Here is a 22,500-nt window from a genome sequence, read left to right on the forward strand (position 1 = left end):
TGTGTGTGTGTGTGTGTGTGTGTGTGTGTGTGTGTGTGTGTGTGCGCTCTCATCATTCTGATCCTCATCCCACCCATCTCCCACCTCTCTCTTCCATAATCTTGGTTTGAAGTTTATTTTCGAGGCAAAAAAAGATAAAGTTTCACGTGATAAATGCCTGACTTGTCATTTTCCAAACCTCTCCACATAGAAATAAAATGATGAAAAACAAATAAAAAAACAAACAAAGAAACAAATAAAGCGGACATCACCATGCATAAAACATATTCATAAACCATATAAGAACGATTTTTCTTTTTCCAGCGTAAATGTAACACGAATTCTTACATTTAGCAAGACTCGCATTCTAGGAGTGTGCCCTGTCTGGGATTTTTCAGTGACAGTTCCTATGTTCCACATCATAGACCTTCCCTTTGGTCTTTGAAACCATCCTATAATTCAAGCCGACCGTTCTTCACTACGAACACTCGCACCTTCCCCTTTGTACTCGTAGTCCTGTTGGCTATGTAGCCTCTGCGGGAGACGAGGCCATGTCGGTGGAGACTCCCTATAAGCTTCGCCCCAGGTTTTGTTGTACTGAAAAACGGGCCCATACAGACAGAGAGACAGACAGAGAGGCAGACTGCCGCACACATGCAAACTGAGAAACAAGCGGACTGAGACAGGTAGGAGCAGACAGACAGAGACAAACGTGGAAGCAGACAGACGACGGAGACAGACAAAACAGACTAAACATAAATATATACAGAAATCCAGACAAAAAAGAAAGAAAGAAAAAATAGACACGCACATCACAGACAGAGACAATGACATAGACAGGCATACAGACTGGTGAAGACAGACAAAACAGACAGAATGCCAAGCAGACAGAAATCCCGAAGAAAGAGAGAGAGAGAAAGAGAGAGAGAGGGACAGAGAGAGAGAGAGAGAGAGAGAGAGAGAGAGAGAGAGAGAGAGAGAGAGCAAACACAATACCACAGGCTGACCTGGACTCACAGAATGGTGCCCAGAAAACAGAGAAAGCAAACGCAACACAACACGCTTTCCTGGACTCAGAGAATGGTGCCCAGAAAAACAGAGACAGAACCACACAACAAACACAATACAACAGGCTTTCCTGAACTAACAAGGTGATGTCCAGAGAAAAAAAAACAGAAAGAGAGAGAGAGAGAGAACCACACAACAGCAAAAAACAACACACAAAAAAAACACGCTTTTATCCCCTCAACACCCCCGAAAATGGAGTCTGGCTGCCTCCATGGCGGGGTAAAAACGGTCATACATGTAAAAGCCCACTCGTGTACATGTATACGAGTGAACGTGGGAGTTGCAGCCCACGAACGAAGAAGAAGAAGAAGAAAGAAGAGAATCCCCTCAACTCACCAGCGCCTTGGCCAGGATGGTGGAGTCATCGTACACGTACAGGGCGTCGTTGCAGAAGCCGTTCACCGTGCGGTCCTGGATGTCCAGGTCCAGTACCCGCATCATGAGGCGCCAGCCGTCGTCCTCCGCCTTGAAGGTGATCTTGCACTCCACGTCTCGCGGATAGAACTCCCCGGTGCTCACCAGCTGCGAGTACACGATGGCTGAGCCCAGGTGCTTGATGTCGCCGCAGTCCGTGCCCTCCATGTAGTCTGTGTGGGTGTAGGGGGGGGGTTGTTGCAGGCGTTGGGGGGTCAGGGGGGGGGAGGAGGAGGAGGAGAATGAATTAATGAATGAATAAACCAATCCATCAATCAATTAATCAGTCAATCAATGTAAAGATGCATGCATGAATGCATTAACTGATGGAGGAAGATGGATGAATTAATCAATCAATCAATCAGTCAGTCAGTCAGTCAATCAATGTAAAAGATGCATGCATGAATGAATGAATTGATGGAGGAAGGAAGGAAGGAATGGATGGATGGATGGATGGACAAACCAATCATTCAATGAAAAGATGCATGAATGAATGTATGTATGTATGTTTATTTTCCAACAATGGAGATATTAGCATATACAGTAATACAAGAAAAAGCTGTAAAAGGGCTGTAAAAGGACCATGAAAGCCACAACGAAACAAAAACGCCAAACCACCGATTCGGTGTATCAATGTGTGTGTGTGTGTGTGTGTGTGTGTGTGTGTGTGTGTGTGTGTGTGTGTGTGTGTGTGTGTGTACACATTTGTATACGCGTTTATGTGAACGTGTGTGTGTGTGTGTGTGTGTGTGTGTGTGTGTGTGTGTGTGTGTGTGAGCGCGCGCGCGCGTGTACATATGAATGTGTGTGTGGCGGGGGTGGAGGTGGGGGGGACGTGTATGTGTGCGTGCGCGCGCGCACGTGAGTATGTGTGTGTGCGTGTGTGTGTGTGTGTGCGTGTGTGTGTGTGCATGAGTCAAACAGAAAGACAGGGAGGGACAGAAGCAAACACAGACAGAATATAAGCAAAGACATCTTGCAAAATAGAGAGAGAGAGAGAGGGGGGGGGGTGTGAGAAAATATATACGACACCCACACAACGAGTTTCATTAGTACGTTTAAACACACGGTGTAATCTTGAGTGAGGGATGGCCGACAGAGGAAGAATCAAAATGTAAGAGAAGCGAAGGAAACGGGCAAAAGGAAAAAGAGACAGAGATAGAGGGACAGAAAGAAGACAGACAGACAGACACACAGGCACAGAGACACTGCATGCGACCAAAATATCGCAGTATAGTGCGTGGATCAACAAAACGGGAAAGACAGAGACAGACAGAAAAAGACAAGAGAAAAGGAATTGCTGAACAAACGGAGAGAGCAAGTGGGAGACATACTGACTGACACATAGGTAGAGAGTGCCAAAGGAAGAGAGCGAGCCAGTAAAAGAGACAGAGAGGGAGTAAGAGACAGAGAGACCACTGAACACTGAAAGCGAGAGAGAAAGAGAGTGTGTGAGAGAGAGAGAGAGAGGTGGGGTCGGAAAGACTCGGAAAAGGTAAAGAAAGAGTGGGGAAGAGAGAGAGAGAGTGAGAGAGAGAGAGACAGACAGAGAGACAGACGGACAGACTTGGAAAAGGTAAAGAAAGAGTGTAAATCTATGACGAACAGAGAGACGGCCCGGAGACAGACAGACAGACAGAGAGACTGGGAGAGAGAGAGATACAGAGAGACTGGGAAAGACAGACAGACAGACAGACAGAGGAGACGATTTTCTTCACATCCAAAGACGGAGACAGAGACAGACAGACAGAGACAGAGAGACAGAAACACAAACAGAGATTCCAAACAGACAGGAGACACAGTCATGTCTGTTTGCTGGGGCAGGGAACAGGGTGAGACTAAGGCAGATAGAAAGAGAGGAGGAGGGAGGGAGAGAAAGAAAAAAAAGAAAGAAAGAGGCAGACAGACGGACAGAAAATACAGACATTCTAATAAACGGTAGGAAAACGAAACAAACACAACCAGAGGATATGGGTAACATTTCAGCTAAAAAGGGGGCGGGACGCGCGCGTGCGCACGTGCGCACGCGCGCGCACACACACACACACACACACACACACACACACACTCACACGCACACACACACACACACACACACACACGCACACACACACACACACACACACATGCACACACACACACACACACACACACACACACACACACACATACAAACACACGCATATATAGGTAGATAGATAGATAGACACATACACACAGACATGCATACATACATACATGCATACATACATACATACATACATACATACATACATACATACATACATAGACAGACAGACAGACAGACAGACAGAGAAACTGACATTCAAACAGACGGTAACACACATATACCTAACAAACAGCAGAAGAAGAAAAAAAAATGGGCCAGGAAGTGGAGGAACCAGCAGATGCGCACAGGGTGAGAACAGATGTGCAGACACAGAAACAGAGAGATACGGACAGAATGTTAATGAGTTTATCGTACACCGCATTAGCTTCCAATATAAACATCCACACGGCCCGGCTAAAGAAGTCAAAGAAGGAGCGAAAGAGAGAGAGAGAGAGAGAGAGAGAGAGGGGGGGGGGTATGGGCGTAGAGAGAAAGAGATAGAGAGAGTAGAAGTGTGGGCGTAGAGAGAGAGAGATAGAGAGAGTGGGGGTGTGGGCGCAGAGAGAGAGAGAGAGAGTGGGGGTGTGGGCGTAGAGAGAGAGAGAGAGAGAGTGGGGGTGTGGGCGTAGAGAGAGAGAGAGAGAGTGGGGGTGTGGGCGTAGAAAGAGAGATAGAGAGAGTGGGGGTGTGGGCGTAGAGAGAGAGAGAGTGGGGGTGTGGATGTGGAGAGAGAGAGAGTGGGGGTGTGGGCGTAGAGAGAGAGAGAGTGGGGATGTGGGCGTAGAAACAGAGATAGAGAGAGTGGGGATGTTGGCGTAGAGAGAGAGAGAGAGTGAGAGAGGGTAGGGATGTGGGCGTAGAGAGAGAGAGATAGAGAGTGGGGGTGTGGGCGTAGAGAGAGAGAGAGTGGGGATGTCTGCGTAGAGAGAGAGAGAGTGGGGATGTGGGCGTAGAGAGAGAGATAGAGAGTGGGGGTGTGGGGGTAGAGAGAGAGAGAGTGGGGATGTGGGCGTAGAGAGAGAGAGAGAGTGGGGATGTGGGCGTAGAGAGAGAGAGAGATAGAGAGTGGGGATGTGGGCGTAGAGAGAGAGAGAGTGGGGATGTGGGCGTAGAGAGAGAGAGAGATAGAGAGTGGGGGTGTGGGCGTAGAGAGAGAGAGAGTAGGGATGTGGGCGTAGAGAGAGAGATAGAGAGTGGGGGTGTGGGCGTAGAGAGAGAGAGAGTGGGGATGTGGGCGTAGAGAGAGAGATAGAGAGTGGGGGTGTGGGCGTAGAGAGAGAGAGAGTGGGGATGTGGGCGTAGAGAGAGAGAGAGTGGGGGTGTGGGCGTAGAGAGAGAGAGAGTGGGGGTGTGGGCGTAGAAAGAGAGAGAGAGAGTGGGGATGTGGGCGTAGAGAGAGAGTGGGGGTGTGGGTGTAGAGAGAGAGAGAGAGAATGGGGGTTTGGGCGGAGAGAGAGAGAGAGAGAGAGAGTGGGGATGTGGGCGTAGAGAGAGAGTGGGGGTGTGGGTGTAGAGAGAGAGAGAGAGAGAGAGAGAGAGAGAGAGAGAATGGGGGTTTGGGCGGAGAGAGAGAGTGGGGGTGTGGACGTGGAGAGAGAGAGAGAATGGGGGTTTGGGCGGAGAGAGAGTGGGAGTGTGGGCGTAGAGAGAGAGAGAGAGAGGGTTTGGGCGGAGAGAGAGAGTGGGGGTGTGGGCGGATAAAGAGAGAGAGAGTGGGAGTGTGGGCGTAGAGAGAGAGAGAGAGAGTGGGGTTGTGGGCGGAGAGAGAGAGAGTGTAGGTGTGGGCGGAGAGAGAGAGAGACTGGGGGTTTGGGCGGAGAGAGAGAGAGGGACAGACAGACAGACAGTGTATGTGTGCGCGCGCGCGTGTGTGTGTGTGTGTGTGTGTGTGTGTTCAAACGTGCAATTGTGTGTGTGCGTGCGTACTTCCGTGAGTGTGTGTGTGTGTGTGTGTGTGTGTGTGTGTGTGTGTGTGTGTGTGTGTGATCTGTGCAGTGTGAGAAGAACGTGAAAAGAACAAAATGCGAATGATGAGCCTCTCTCTCTCTCTCTCTCTCTCTCTCTCTCTCTCTCTCTCTCTCTTTCTCTCCTTCACACACACACACACACACACACACATATCACTTGTTGAACAGACGGTCAAATGATGAATGACCACACACACACACACACACACACACACACACACACACACACACACACACACACACACACACACACACACACAAACAAAAAACAAAAAACAAAAAAAAACAAAAAAATGCAACGAGCCGGACAAACAACAACAGAACGGACGAATATCATTCCCCATCACTGTTACCCAAAGAAACAGTGATGCCCATCCAAGATTTGCCCCGGACACTTTGAGCGTAAACTTGAAACTGCGAGAAGAAGAAGAAAAGAAAAAAAAAAGCGCCGTACTCTTCATCTGACTCTATTCAGCCAAAGTTGCTCCTGTCAATATATACTGAGAGGGATCTACGCGAAAGGTTGCCTGCCACAGGGAGAAAAAATGCACTCGATTTCTATGCTTCATTCATTTCCTTTTAATTTCATGCTCAATTAAGCACCAAGAGAAAGCCTTACACTTTGCTGTCTCGTGTTGTTTGGTTTTTTTTGTTTGTTTGGGTGTGTGTTTTTTACTGGGTTAAAACTCACTTTTTGTCGCCATTTTCGCATGCAGGTAAGTGTGTTGTGTGCATTCCCAGAAACATTTTCAGGCCAAAAGAGAAATTGATTAATAAGAGCAATCATAAAATCCATCCTAGTGTTCATCTGTCCACGAAAGCCGGATAATCCATGGAATTATATTGCGTGTTTTGTTGTGTCAAAAATAAAATTGTCCAATCAATAGTTGGAGAAAGGAAACAACAGAATAAAAGCTCATACTTTCCAAAACGGGCATAATACTAAGAGTAGCCTCCACCAAAATTTGGTGAACAACCTTAGTCGTCATAACATGACGTCGCAACAGGAATTATGTAACACTAATGACGTAATATGATGAATACATAACACAGCAACATAAACGAAAATCCCTCATTGTTGACAGATTGTTTTTTTCGCAACTGCGGTCCTCCTACACCAGAAAATATGGTTTTATGGAAATAGGGAAGTAATGGTGACGACTTCATTTAAAATCAGGACACTAGCATGAAAAAAATAAAATAAAGGAATTGAAAATGTCAAGTCTAATCGGAAGCTGCAACTTTTTTTTTTTTAAACTCGAGTATGTTTTAAAGGGAACTTTTTGACTGAGACAGATTGAATCACTTTTGACTTTGGGTGCAGAAATAATTATGAAGCCCTGCAATCGATGATCAAGTAATAGAAGAGGACGACATAATTAAACATACATTATGATCATGATTCTTCGTAGTAGTAGTAGTAGTAGTAGTAGTAGTAGTGGTAGTAATTTATATTTTTTAGAATATTGTTTGTGTATGGGGCATAATTGTCAAGCTCTGATAGATTGACTTTATCAGTTTATGAATGGATACCTGTTACATTCTCGGATTTACCTCACATTTATTTCGCATCAATTGATTTTCACGAAGGCAGTATAACACAGGGAAGGGCTTCATGGTGAATAATTAGGTCGTCCTTTTCTATTTGATCATCGACTGCAGGACTTCATAATTATTTCTGCACCCAAAGTCAAAAGTGATTCAATCTATCTGAGTAAAAAAAAAGTTCCCTTCAAAACAGACTCGAGTTCAAAAAGTTGCATCTTCCGATTGGACTTGATATTTTCCTTTTCTTTTTTCTTTTCCTTTTATATATATAATGCTAATTGAGGAGAGAGGAACACCCATACACACATACTCTCTCTCTCTCTCTCTCTCTCTCTCTCTCTCTCTCTCTTCTTCTAATACTACTACTGCTACTACTCCCAATGACCTCTCCATCCACCCATCCAACCACACCCAAACACACACACACACACACACACACACACACAGAAAGCCCACTGGGTGGATAATTGAGACAGCCAGGTAGTGGAGGACCTGTCAGCCAACAATGGACGCCGCCTGACGGCTTTTCACGGGATATTTCGTGCTCCGCTGCCTCCCACCCGCCTTCCCCACCCCCTTAACCCACCCACCACCCCACCTCCTCCTCCTTCCCGGCTCCCCCCACCCACCCCCCACATCCCCCCCCCCAAGTCCACCCCCCCGCGCCCCCCCACCCCGCAAGACTCCATCCAACATCATGGACACGCGGGGGTCTCTTAAAAGAGGACTAACTAATCGCGGCCTTTCCGGTCCGCGACGACACGACCTGGACTTTGTGACTGAACAATTACCACTCAGACCTCTATATTCTCCCTCCCCACCGCACCTCTCTCTCTCTCTCTCTGTGTCCTCTTTTACGTCGTGATTTCGCCGTGGTGGTGGTGGAAGTAATGGTAGTGCGTGGTGTATAAAGAGAATGGGTACCTCCTGTGTACAGAGTTAGTGAGGGAGGAGGGTAGGTGGGTGGGTGTAGGGGGGGGGGGGGGTGGTGCTGTCAAGTTGCGAACCTTCGCGATGTCACCCGCTTGTTTTGTGGTGGAACAAAGTAGGCTCTGTAAGTAATAATTACAGTCTTTCCATATTTTGTTGTTGGTTTTTTCCCTAATTCTTTAACACACACACACACACACACACTCGATTACAGTTTCAGTTTCTCAAGGATGCGTCACTGCGTTCGGACAAATCCATATATACACCCCACACTTCATCTGCGAGGCAGATAGATGCCTGACCAGCAACGTAACCCACTGCGCTTAGTCAGGCCTTGAGTGCATGCCTTATATATATCATATAATTTGTGTACCAACCACAGTGAACTTATTCTATTTAATTTTGCAAGAGGGCAACACTCTCCTTGCCAGGGGTTCTGTTTCAGTACGTCAAGTGCGTGCCGCACACGGGACTTCGGTTTATCGTCTCATCCGAATGACCAGACGCCCAGTTTTATTCTCCACTCAAACTTGAGAGAAAGGGTGAGAGCGGGATTCGAACCCAGACCCTCACGGACTCTGTGTTGGCAGATGAGCGACTTAACCATTCTGCCACCTTCCTCCTCGAACAGACGAACACACAGGTGTATGCTCTCGCGCGTGTCCACAGAGAGTATGTGAGAACGAGAGATGGAGTGAGAGAAAAAAACAAAAACGTTTCTTCTACTCGGCTGCTGAAAAACAATTGTGTGAAATGGATGGGTTTCCAAAGGGCAAAAGACCCAGGGAGGGTTGCAACACGCAATCTGTCACGATGCACAGCGCTGATCTCCCTTGATCGGCAATCAACTCAGCATCTCACACTGACATGCCCAGCGGAGGGGGAACAGGAAGCAGGGAAGACGTGGCACATACAGACAGGGGGAGAGGAAGGGTGGGAGGGGCTGCGGTTTGGGGGGGTGGGAGGTGGGGTGCGGGGGTGTGGGAGGGGGTGCGGAAGGGGGCGGGGGGGGAACAGAGAGACATCAGAGACAGAGAAACACACACACACACACACACACACACACACACACACACACACACACACAGATACATGGACAAAGACAAAATTTAATGGCAAAGTGGATGATGAATACGTGACATATTGAAGAAAAGAGTTAACACGCAAGCGCGCGCACGCACACACAAACACACACACATACACACACACTCTCTCTCTCTCTCTCTCACACACACACACACACACACACACACACACACACACACACACACACACACACACACACACACACACACACATCGGGAGCAAGAAAGCGGGTTGGGGGAAGGAGGGAAGAGAGAGAGTGGGAGAGATATAGACGAACATGCAGGCAGGCAGATGCAGATGCAGATACAGAGAGACAGAGACAGAGAGAGAGACAGAGAGAGAGAGAGAGAGAGAGAGAGAGAGAGTTTTCCTTCAGCCTCTTTTTTTTGTCCTTTGTCGCTACCCTCTCTACACCGCTACATCACAGCCTTTCCCCAGTGCAGCACCAGGTACGTATCTGATCCCCAGCACCACCACACAAACGAGCCGCTTGCACCACTGCAAGATCCATTCGCCAGACAGACGTGTACCTGTATCATTCATTGACCGCTTTTTTTTCTTTTTCTTTTTTGTTTGTTTGTTTGTTTTTGTTGTTGTTTTGTTTGCTTTTTGTTTTTTTGTTTTTGGTGTTTGTTATTTTGTTTATTTGTTTCGAGCATATATCTAAGATACCTCCCCATGGGGCACAAGAACTAAACTTATTTGCCTTGCCTTGCCTTGCCTTGCCTTGTCTTGCCTCTGTATGGATAGACAGCATGATAAATGATGGGGTTGGCTCTGAAATGGGCGTGTGGAGCTGGCATGGCAGCGATGATCTGATGATGAATTTTCGCCCTGTATAATCTTTTCGTGAATCACAAAACCAGATCTCTCTCTCTCTCTCTCTCTCTCTCTCTCTCTCTCTCTCATGCAATTTTGTAGCAAAAGATGGACAACAAATAAATAAATTTCCTGGTGTCGTTTTGTTAGCGAAAGAGGGACAACAATTATATATTTAGACTTCCTGATGTCTTTTGGTAGCGAAAGATGGACAACGTAAAGACTTTCTGATGTCTTTTGGTAGCGAAAGATGGACAACGTAAAGACTTCCTGATGTCTTTTGGTAGCGAAAGATGGACAACATAAATACTTCCTGATGTCTTTTGGTAGCGAAAGATGGACAACGTAAAGACTTCCTGATGTCTTTTGGTAGCGAAAGATGGACAACATAAAGACTTCCTGATGTCTTTTGGTAGCGAAAGATGGACAACATAAAGACTTCCTGATATCTTTTGGTAGCGAAAGATGGACAACATAAAGACTTCCTGATGTCTTTTGGTAGCGCAAGATGGACATCAACAAAGAGAATTCCTGATGTCCTTTTTGTAGCGAAAGATTTGCAACAAATAGACTTTCCGATATCCTTTTGGTAGCGAAAGATGGACAACAAACAGAATTCCCGATGTCCTCTTTGTAGCGAAAGATGGACAACAAATAGACTTCCAAATGTCCTTTTCTTGCGAAAGATGGACAACAATAAATAGACTTCCTGATGTCCTTTTCGTGCGAAAGATGGACAACAATAAATAGACTTCCTGATGTCCTTTTTGTTGCGAAAGATGGACAACAAGTAGACTTCTTTACGTCCTTTTTGTACCGAAGATAGAAAACAGACTTCTTGGTGTCCTTTTTGTAGCGAAAGATGGACAAAAAATAAACTTCCTAATGTCCTTTTGGTAGCGAAAGATGGACAACAAGTAGACTTACTGATGTCTTTTTTCTTGCGAAAGATGGACAACAATAGACTTCCTGGTGTCCTTTTTGTAGCGAAAGATGGATGGCAAATAAATAGACTTCTTGATGTCCTTTTTGTAGCGCGTGAAAGATGGACAACAAATAGACTTCCTGTGTCATTTTGGTATAGAAAGATAGACAAGAAATAAACAGACTTCCTGATGCCATTTTTGCAGTGAAAGATGGACAACAAATAGACTTCCTTTGCTAGTGAAAGATGGAAAACAAATGAATAGACTTCCTCATGTCCTTTTGGTAGCGAAAGATGGATAACAAACAAACAGATTTCCCGATGTCCTTATGATAGCGAAAGATGGGCAACAAGTAAATTTAAGACAGATTTTGAGACAGAGAATTTGATATCGAAACAGAGAAAGAAACACAGAGTGTGAGAACGCGAGCCACCACACACCTCTTCCAGCCTTTTCAAGTATCCTTCCTTCGAGCCTTTTTTTTTTTTTTTTTTTTGGATATTTTTTTCTTTTCTGTTTTGTCACTCCCCTTTCCACTGTGCGACAGCACAGCCTTTGCCCAGTTCAGCGCCATGTGTCTGTTCCCCAGAAAAAGGGAAAACGGCAGCAATTTGTTGACTTTCTTTTGGCCTGTACAAGTTGTCTGTCCATGGTTGTCTTTTCATTGCGGCAGTCCGTTCCTGGATTTACATGCAACAAGTGGCTTTTTTCAGAGTTCAAAGATTTTGAGACAAGAGAATTTGAAATTGAAAGAGAGAAAGAAACACAGAGTGTGAGAATGCGAGCCACCACACACCTCCTGCAGCCTTTTCAAGTATCCTCTCTTCGAGCCTTTTTTTTTAAAAAATATGTTTTTCTTCAATGTTTTGTCACCCCCCTTTCCACTGTGCCACAGCACAGCCTTTGCCCAGTCCAGCGCCATGTGTCTGTTCCCCAACACCACACATCCCTCTCTCCCGTCACCTTTGTGCGGGGAAGCGGCATGACAAAATAATGGACCTCACTGTGTGGCGGGCGTGGCCATGTCCTTCCCCACAGGAACTCGTCAGTACGGGGTTCTGATGAGGAATTACAGCCTGACACAGCAGTTCACAGGCACTGACGGCAAATCACTGCACTCGGAACAAACGGGCATCGACAGCAACAAATTGAAGTTCATTGTTTCCACAACAAGATGCATGGGACAGAAAAAGGGAAAACGACAGCAACAAGCCAAAGCTCAATTTGTTGACTTTCTTTTGGCTTGTACAATTTGTCTGTCCATGGTTGTCTTTTCATTGCGGCAGTCCGTTCAAGGATTTAAATGCAACAAGTGGCTTTTTTCAGAGTTCAGCCGTACCCCTTAAACATTCAATAACATTTTTTTAAACACGAAATCTTTTTGAAAGCAAAAGATCAACAACAAATAAATAGAGTTCAACTGTTTGCATTGTTAATCCATTAACTTCTTTTTAAATGCTTCCGGAAGCGAAAGGTAAACAATAAACGAGTATGCTTTGATATGCAGCCAAAGATTTTGAGACCGAGAATTTGAAATCGAAAGAGAGAGAAAGAAACACAGAGTGTGAGAACGCGAGCCACCACACACCTCCTGCAGCCTTTTCAAGTATCCTCCCTTCTAGTCTTTTTTTTTTTAAATATGTTTTTCTTCAATGTTTTGTCACTCCCCTCTCCACTGTGCCACAGCACAGCCTTTGCCCAGTTCAGCGCCATGTGTCTGTTCCCCAACACCACACATCCCTCTCTCCCGTCACCTCTGTGCGGGGAAGCGGCATGACAAAATAATGGACCTCACTGTGTGGCGGGCGTGGCCATGTGCTTCCCCACAGGAACTCGTCAGTACGGGGTTCTGATGAGGAATTACAGCCTGGCACAGCAGTTCACATGCACTGACGGCAAATCACTGCACTCGGAACAAACGGGCAGCAACAGCAACAAATTGAAGTTCATTGTTTCCACAAGATGCATGGGACAGAAAAAGGGAAAACAACAGCAACAAGCCAAAGCTCAATTTGTTGACTTTCTTTTGGCTTGTACAAGTTGTCTGTCCATGGTTGTCTTTTCATTGCGGCAGTCCTCTCCTGGAGTTACATGCAACAAGTGGCTTTTTTCAGAGTTCAGCCGTACCCCTTAAACATTCAATAACATTTTTTAAACACGAAATCTTTTTGAAAGCGAAAGATCAACAACAAATAAATAGAGTTCAACTGTTTGCATTGTTAATCCATTAACTTCTTTTTAAATGCTTCCGGAAGCGAAAGGTAAACAATAAACGAGTATGCTTTGATAAGCAGTCAAAGATTTTGAGACCGAGAATTTGATATCGAAAGAGAGAGAAAGAAACACAGAGTGTGAGAACGCGAGCCACCACACACCTCCTGCAGCCTTTTCAAGTATCCTCCCTTCGAGTCTTTTTTTTTTTTTCTAAGATGTTTTTCTCTAATGTTTTGTCACTCCCCTCTCCACTGTGCCACAGCACAGCCTTTGCCCAGTTCAGCGCCATGTGTCTGTTCCCCAACACCACACATCCCTCTCTCCCGTCACCTTTGTTCGGGGGAAGCGGCATGACAAAATAATGGACCTCACTGTGTGGCGGGCGTGGCCATGTCCTTCCCCACAGGAACTCGTCAGTACGGGGTTCTGATGAGGAATTACAGCCTGACACAGCAGTTCACAGGCACTGACGGCAAATCACTGCACTCGGAACAAACGGGCATCGACAGCAACAAATTGAAGTTCATTGTTTCCACAACAAGATGCATGGGACAGAAAAAGGGAAAACGACAGCAACAAGCCAAAGCTCAATTTGTTGACTTTCTTTTGGCTTGTACAATTTGTCTGTCCATGGTTGTCTTTTCATTGCGGCAGTCCGTTCCTGGATTTACATGCAACAAGTGGCTTTTTTCAGAGTTCAGCCGTACCCCTTAAACATTCAATAACATTTTTTAACCACGAAATCTTTTTGAAAGCAAAAGATCAACAACAAATAAATAGAGTTCAACTGTTTGCATTGTTAATCCATTAACTTCTTTTTAAATGCTTCTGGAAGCGAAAGGTAAACAATAAACGAGTATGCTTTGATAAGCAGCCAAAGATTTTGAGACCGAGAATTTGAAATCGAAAGAGAGAGAAAGAAACACAGAGTATGAGAACGCGAGCCACCACACACCTCCTGCAGCCTTTTCAAGTATCCTCCCTTCGAGTCTTTTTTTTTTTTTAAAGGTGTTTTTCTTCAATGTTTTGTCACTCCCCTTTCCACTGTGCCACAGCACAGCTTTTGCCCAGTTCAGCGCCATGTGTCTGTTCCCCAACACCACACATCCCTCTCTCCCGTCACCTTTGTGCGGGGAAGCGGCATGACAAAATAATGGACCTCACTGTGTGGCGGGCGTGGCCATGTCCTTCCCCACAGGAACTAGTCAGTAAGGGGTTCTGATGAGGAATTACAGCCTGGCACAGCAGTTCACCGGCAAACCACGGCATGGGGAACAAAACAGAGGAACAGCAACAAGAAGAGCTCAGTGAATGTTGCCAAAGCGCCGTCGTCCTGTGTGTACAGAAAGCCCCAAATTGGCGCTGATCTTCTTTTGTCCTGTACACAATAGCTCTCTCAGCAAGGATTTTCCATCTTTTCTGCCTCCGTCACCGTTCACTACAGCATAGAAGGCAGCTTTATCACACAGTTCAGTGATGTGTCTGAATCATTCATAGCAATTTCTTCCTTGCTATTCTGTTCCATTGAAAGAGATAATTGAATAGCTGAATGGAGACCATCACTGAGCAGCCGGCATACGCAGTCAGATTGTGTGACGTTTAGAAAAAAAATCCCATCAAAAACAAAACAAAACAAACAAAAAACCAGCGTGGATCTCTGAAAATGTGGCTAAGCAAAGTCCCTTCACAGCATTAAAAAGTCAAAGTGCATAACTTGATGAAAGCTGGAAAACTACAGCAACATCTTCCTTTCTTTTACTCTCTTCCGTTCATACTTCTCAGCTACAATTCACTTATACCCTTCCACTGCAACACTGCAATCACTTTCTTCAACCCAATCTCAACATTGCATTGCAGTTTAAAAAGCAGATAAATTAGACAGAAAAAAGACCTTTCAGGTGTAATGTGAAAGATCAATTTGAACAGGATTTTTTATTTTTATTTTATTTATTTATTTATTCATTTATTTTTTACGAAAAAAGGGTGTGTTTTTTTAAAGGTCGGGGCGTGGAGATGACGCCACTGCAACAAATAAAAGAACAGGTCATCAACAGATCCTCACTTTATTTTTCTAAAGAAAGCAAGATTTTCAGTAATCAATTTTGCTGTCAGCACCTTATTGGCTAAAGCACGGCTTCCTCTGAGACCAAGATCTCCCTAATTCATTCCGAATCATTTACTCTGTGCTGCAGTCTCTTTTTCCTTTTTTATTTCATTTTCATCTTTTAATTTTAGGCGAAGCAGTCAAAAAACAATTGTGCATTGGATGGGCGATTACACAGAGAAAGCAGGTATAGGATGGCTTTGAAATAAAACAATGGGAATGTTGTTCTAATGAGGAAATATCACCGAGCGATTCTTTTTTGTAAGCACGAGCGCACGCACACATGTATGCACACGCACGCACACACACACACGTGCGCGCGCGCGTGCGCGCACACACACACACACACACACAAAACAGAGAGAGGGAGAGAGAGACTTATACATGTACAGTCTCGATCTCCCTCTCCCTTTCTTTCTCTCTCACTCACACGGACACACACACACACACACACACACACACACACACACACACACACACACACACACAGAAAGAAAAGAAAAGAGAGAAGAAAGAAGAAAGCCCCAAACACGCACAATGAATTTCACAAAGTGAATTTCACACAGCAGATGAAGACGGACGGGGTGATTTGGGGGGTTGTTGTGCAGCGAAGATGGGCGTTTGTGTGTCCATTGGGAGCCCTGTGAATCGTGTTATTCATTTAGTGTAGCTGTTTGTTTGTTTGTTTGCTCTGTACTTCTTTCTTTCTTTTACCGAATTTGAATCTCTCTCTCTCTCTCTCTCTCTCTCTCTCTCTCTCTCTCTCTCTATATATATATATATATATATATATATATATATCTTTCTCCCTCTTTCTCTCTCTCTTCCTCTATCTCTCTCTCTCCTCCTCTCCTCCTCCTCTCTCTCTCCCTCTCTCTCGCTCTCTATCTCTCTCTCGCTCGGTCTCTCCCCCTCTCTCTCTCCCTCTCTCTCGCTCTCTCTCTCTCTCTCCCTCTCGCTTTCTCTCTCCCTCTCTCGCTCTCTCTCTCTCTCTCGCTCTCTCTCTCTCTTGTTCTATCTCTCCCCCTCTCTCTCTCCTCTCTCTCTCGCTCTCTCTCTCTCTCTCCCCACTCTCTCCCCCTCTCGCTCTCCCTCTCCCAATCTCTCTCTCCACCTCTCTCCCTCTCTCTCTCCCTCTCTCTCACCCTCTCGCTCTCTCTCTCGCTCTCTCTCCCCCCCTCTCTCTCTCCCTCTCTCTCTCCCCCTCTCTCTTTCCCCCCTCTCTCTCTCCCCCTTCTCTCTCTCTCCCTCTCTCTCGTTTTGTTCCCATCCATTGGCACCTGACCATCCCCACCCTAATAAAAAAAAAAAAAAAAAAAAAAAATAATAATAATAAAATCAGGATACATCTTTCACATCTGTTGCTCTCCCTACCATCCTTCCTTTTACAACAAAGAAATAAAATAAAACAAGTGAGTCAATGACACCGTGACGAAAGAATCTGAACTGCTGACAAAAACAGGGCTTGAAGGTGGAGTCAAGTCATACAAGGTCGTCATATTATGTGCAATGAAAACTAGTTGTTGCTAACACTACCAAACAGAGACGGTTACTGCTAACACTACCAAAACAAGGAAAACCATTCCTAACACTACCAAGCAATAACACTGTCAAAACTGTTGCTTACACTATCACACAAGGAGAACTATTGATAACACTACCAAACTAGCAAAACTACTGCTGTCACTGCCAAACAGGCAAAACTATTGTCAACACGACCAAACAAGCAAACTTTGATGACACTGCCAAACAATAAACCTACCAAGCAATTAAACTATTGCTATCACTACCAAACAAGCAAAATTATTGCTATCACTACCAAACAAGTAAAATTATTCATATCAATACTAAACAGGGAAAAGTATTGCAAACATTGCCAAACAAGCAAAACTACCGATAATACTACAAACAAGCAAAACTATTGCTAACACAACCAAATAAGCTGAACTTGCTAAAACTATCAAAAAAGCAAAACCATTGTTAAAACACAACCAAACAAGCAAAACTTGCAAACACAACCAAGCAACTGAACTATTGCTAACAGTACCAAACAAGCAAAACTATTGATGACACAACCAAACAAGCAAAACTATTGATAACACTACCAAACAAGCATAACTATTGAAAACACTACCAAGCAAGCAAAACTATTGATAACACTACCCAATAAGCAAAACTATTGATAACACTACCAAACAAGCAAAACTACTGATAACACTACCAAACAAGCAAAACTATTGCCATTGCTACCAAACAAGCAAAACTACTGAGAACACTACCAAACAAGCAAAACTACTGATAACACTACCAAACAAGCAAAACTATTGATAACACTACCAAACAAGCAAAACTACTGATAACACTACCAAACAAGCAAAACTACTGATAACACTACCAAACAAGCAAAACTACTGATAACACTACCCAACAAGCAAAACTACTGAGAACACTACCCAACAAGCAAAACTACTGAGAACACTACCAAACAAGCAAAACTACTGATAACACCACCAAACAAGCAAAACTACTGAAAACACTACCAAACAAGCAAAACTATTGATAACACCACCAAACAAGCAAAACTACTGATAACACTACCAAACAAGCAAAACTACTGATAACACTATCAAACAAGCAAAACTACTGATAACACTACCAAACAAGCAAAACTACTGAAAACTCTACCAAACAAGCAAAACTATTGATAACACCACCAAACAAGCAAAACTACTGATAACACTACCAAACAAGCAAAACTACTGATAACACCACCAAACAAGCAAAACTACTGAGAACACTACCAAACAAGCAAAACTACTGATAACACTACCAAACAAGCAAAACTATTGATAACACTACCAAGCAAGCAAAACTACTGATAACACCACCAAACAAGCAAAACTACTGAGAACACTACCAAACAAGCAAAACTATTGATAACACTACCAAACAAGCAAAACTATTGATAACACTACCAAACAAGCAAAACTACTGAGAACACTACCAAACAAGCAAAACTACTGATAACACCACCAAACAAGCAAAACTATTGCCATTGCTACCAAACAAGCAAAACTACTGATAACACTACCAAACAAGCAAAACTACTGATAACACCACCAAACAAGCAAAACTACTGAGAACACTACCAAACAAGCAAAACTATTGATAACACTACCAAACAAGCAAAACTACTGATAACATTACCAAACAAGCAAAACTGCTGATAACACTACCAAACAAGCAAAACTACTGATAACACTACCAAACAAGCAAAACTATTGATAACACTACCAAACAAGCAAAACTATTGATAACACTACCCAATAAGCAAAACTATTGATAACACTACCAAACAAGCAAAACTATTGATAACACTACCAAACAAGCAAAACTACTGAGAACACTACCAAACAAGCAAAACTATTGATAACACTACCAAGCAAGCAAAACTATTGATAAGACTACCAAACAAGCAAAACTACTGATAACACTACCAAACAAGCATAACTATTGATAACACTACCAAGTAAGCAAAACTACTGATAACACTACCAAACAAGCAAAACTATTGCCATTGCTACCAAACAAGCAAAACTACTGAGAACACTATCAAAACTATTGATAACACCACCAAACAAGCAAAACTACTGATAACACCACCAAACAAGCAAAACTACTGATAACACTACCAAACAAGCATAACTATTGATAACACTACCAAGCAAGCAAAACTATTGATAACACTACCAAACAAGCAAAACTATTGCCATTGCTACCAAACAAGCAAAACTACTGAGAACACTACCAAACAAGCAAAACTACTGATAACACTACCAAACAAGCAAAACTATTGATAACACTACCAAACAAGCAAAACTACTGATAACACTACCAAACAAGCAAAACTATTGATAACACTACCAAACAAGCAAAACTATTGATAACACTACCAAACAAGCAAAACTATTTCCATTGCTACCAAACAAGCAAAACTACTGAGAACACCACCAAACAAGCATAACTATTGATAACACTACCAAGCAAGCAAAACTATTGATAACACTACCAAACAAGCAAAACTATTGCCATTGCTACCAAACAAGCAAAACTACTGATAACACAACCAAACAGTTCGTATGACTGGGAAAAAGGACTGGGTAGTACAACCGCAGATTGATTGAAAGACGTCAACGCCATTGTTCGTTTGCTACCTACTATATCACTGGCAGCACTTAGCGCACACTTGAGTTTTCAATTTGAATAGTTATGAATTAACAAGTTGATTTGTATGTACTCAACAAAGTGTTCTCACTTTGGCTATGAGAAGATGTCAAAATTCGTCAAAATACCAAACCAAAATCTTCGTAATAGATTAAGAGGAAGAACGACTGAAGCATTCAAAATTCTCCAAGGATTATGTTACGACAGAATCACAAGTAGCCCCATAAAACGAAACAGCTCGAACACAAAGGACACCATTTTAAATTGATAAAACCTTTTACTGGAAGCAATTTCAGCAATAATCAATAACAGGAAACCTTACCACTCCCCACCCCCACCCCGCTTCCCATCAAATATGGAAACCACAGGAGGATTTAACAATTAAAAAAAAAAAAAAAAAAAAAAAGGCTGGAGAAACATGAGGAAGAATAATGCTTCAAGCAAAATTTAGAACATTTTTTGGAGTTGGGATGATTTTTATAACGCTGTGTTTGATGGTGGAGTATTTTCAATACGAGATCTGACAAGAAGGTAAAAAGCTTTAAGCTAATGAGCTATAATTTAATACGATACGATATGCTGGTGATGCTGATCTTCCGCCAAAAAAGTAAGTTCGGAAAAAAATCGAAATAAAAAAAAAGCTATAATGAGCAAGCTATGACTTTGCCCGAGGCATTTCGCTGTCACGTGATACACCGCGGAGCGCTGAAAACAAGACGCTGGCTGCTACAAGGGAAACACAGCATTTTGGAACCGGCAATTCGATCATTACTGAACAGAAAGGAGCAGACAATTTGATGATAGCCTGTTTTTGATGCACTGTCCACCAGATTGACAGCGAAAATTAAAAGCATGAAAATCACAAATTCAAAGCCCTCCAATGTTGATTCTTCTACATCAGTATTCAAATGTTCACAAGGAAAAGTAAATTATTTTCTGCCGCTACTTATGCATCACAGATTCTCCATTTCCACGTTCACGTTCACTCCAGTTTCTGTTTTTCAGCCCGCTATGCCACCACGCACAATTTTCTGTCAGAGTAATATCGATGCATTCGTCACATTCAGCCAAGGGTTTTCCCCCTACCAGTGCTAAACGTTACATCTGTCTTATTCGCGATATGTTCCTTCCCTTTCCCCCCATTCTTTCAGACTGTGCAGCAGAACGGGGGGGAAATGATGGACATTGGCTGTGTGGCCAACAAACAAAAATTGGGGGGAAAAACAAAACAAAACAAAAAACACACACAAAAAAAACACACAAAAGAAAAAAGAAAGAAGAGAAAAAAAGTGTAAATATGTGGGAAATGCCATGAACTGGCCATCTGGTTCTGATTAGATATTATGGCGTTTCAAAAAATTATGTTCCATGATCGCTAGAAAATTTTAAAAAAGCAAAAAGGAATGAAGGGGAAATGGAAATATACAGCCACAGCAACTCGTCAATGATCAACATTATCGATTTCTCCTTTTCTTCTTTCGATCTTTCTTTGTTTTTTGTTCCGTTTCCTACAAACAGTTGACTTCGTTTACACAGGGTCCACTCTACTCCGCCACAAAGCCAGCGTTTCCCAACTATAACCCCCAATACCATCAGCTTCCAGTCAGTGGCGATGTTGTTCAGGAAAGCTGGCTGACAAAATGATGGCCCCGGCAGTGTAGCGGGCCGGGAAACAGGCCGAGGATAGGCCTGGGGGTTGGGGGGGTGAGGGTAGGGGGCCAGGCAGGGATGGGGTTGTGATGAGGAATTATGGCCAGGCGCTGGCCACGGACGGCACTTTTCTCCTTCCTGGAACACAGCACTGAGGGATGGTCGTTCCGATCCGTGGTGTCTGCACTTGTGAGTTTATTTAGCTTTTCGTTTCTTCCGTTTTCCGTCTGTGGCCGTTCGACAGCATCCTTCTTCTTCATTCAGCTCTCTCTCTCTCTCTCTCTCTCTCTCTCTCTGCGCGCGCGCATGTGTGTGTGTGTGTGTGGGGGGGGAGATGTGGGAAGGGGTGTGGAGGTGTGGGATGGGGTGTGTGTGTGTGCTCAACATTGTAATGGGTCAGAAGGCCTTCTACAATAAAACAGTTCTGAGTTCTGAGTTCTCTCTCTCTCTCTCTCTCTCTCTCTCTCTCTCTCTCTCTCTCTCATGCCTAAAATTTCATTCCTTGAATAAAAAAACGTTTTGAGATCTATAACTCTCTCTCTCTCTCTCTCTCTCTCTCTCTCTCTCTCTCTCTCATGCCCAAAATTTCATTCCTTGAATAAAAGACAGCATCCTTCTTCTTCATTCAGCGCCCTCTCTCTCTCTCTCTCTCTCATGCCTAAAATTTCATTCCTTGAATAAAAAACGTTTTGAGATCTATAACTCTCTCTCTCTCTCTCTCTCTCTCATGCCTAAAATTTCATTCCTTGAATAAAAAAAACGTGTTAAGATCTATAACTCTCTCTCTCTCTCTCTCTCTCTCTCTCTCTCTCTCTCTCTCTCTCTCTCATGCCTAAAATCTTAATCCTTGAATAAAAACGTTTTGAGCTCTCTCTCTCTCTCTCTCTCTCTCTCTCTCTCTCTCTCTCTCTCTCATGCCTAAAATCTTAATCCTTGAATAAAAACCGTTTTGAGATCTCTCTCTCTCTCTCTCTCTCTCTCTCTCTCTCTCTCTCTCTCTCTCTCTCTCTCTCATGCCTAAAATCTTAATCCTTGAATAAAAACGTTTTGAGATCTCTCTCTCTCTCTCTGTCTCTCTGTCTCTCTCTCTCTCATGCCTAAAATCTTAATCCTTGAATAAAAAACGTTTTGAACTCTCTCTCTCTCTCTCTCTCTCTCTCTCTCTCTCCACAGTCTGATGGCATTATTGTCATGCCTGTCACGGAGGCAAATGTTTGCCTGCAGCATTACTCATGAGAAAGGAAATACGGCCACTTTCCACTCGGACAATGTCCCCAGTGACAGAGTGCACTGTTCCAGAAAAAGAAAAAAAGTGAAGCTTGTCATCACCTTGTGCACAAAAAGGTTGACGAACAATTCTTTTAGTCCAGAACATCTGACATAAAAGCTTTTTTTTTTTTTTTTTTTTTAGTTCCGAGTGAGACAAATCTTCATCCTCAAGGAATTTGACATGTCATAGCA

The 22,500-nt window shown here is 43.7% G+C and overlaps 1 protein-coding gene across 1 annotated transcript in view; it reads right to left on the reverse strand.

Moving 5' to 3' along the window:
- The window catches only part of LOC143286195 (uncharacterized), a 331,775-nt gene that overhangs the window by 258,692 nt on the left and 50,583 nt on the right, over positions 1–22,500 (reverse strand). The window contains exon 2 of the mRNA XM_076593832.1: positions 1,384–1,634. Coding sequence (XP_076449947.1) covers positions 1,384–1,634 — 251 coding nt within the window. The remainder of the gene's footprint in view (positions 1–1,383; positions 1,635–22,500) is intronic.

Source organism: Babylonia areolata, chromosome 9 (assembly GCF_041734735.1).
Source record: "Babylonia areolata isolate BAREFJ2019XMU chromosome 9, ASM4173473v1, whole genome shotgun sequence".
NCBI classification, from domain to species: domain Eukaryota; kingdom Metazoa; phylum Mollusca; class Gastropoda; order Neogastropoda; family Buccinidae; genus Babylonia; species Babylonia areolata.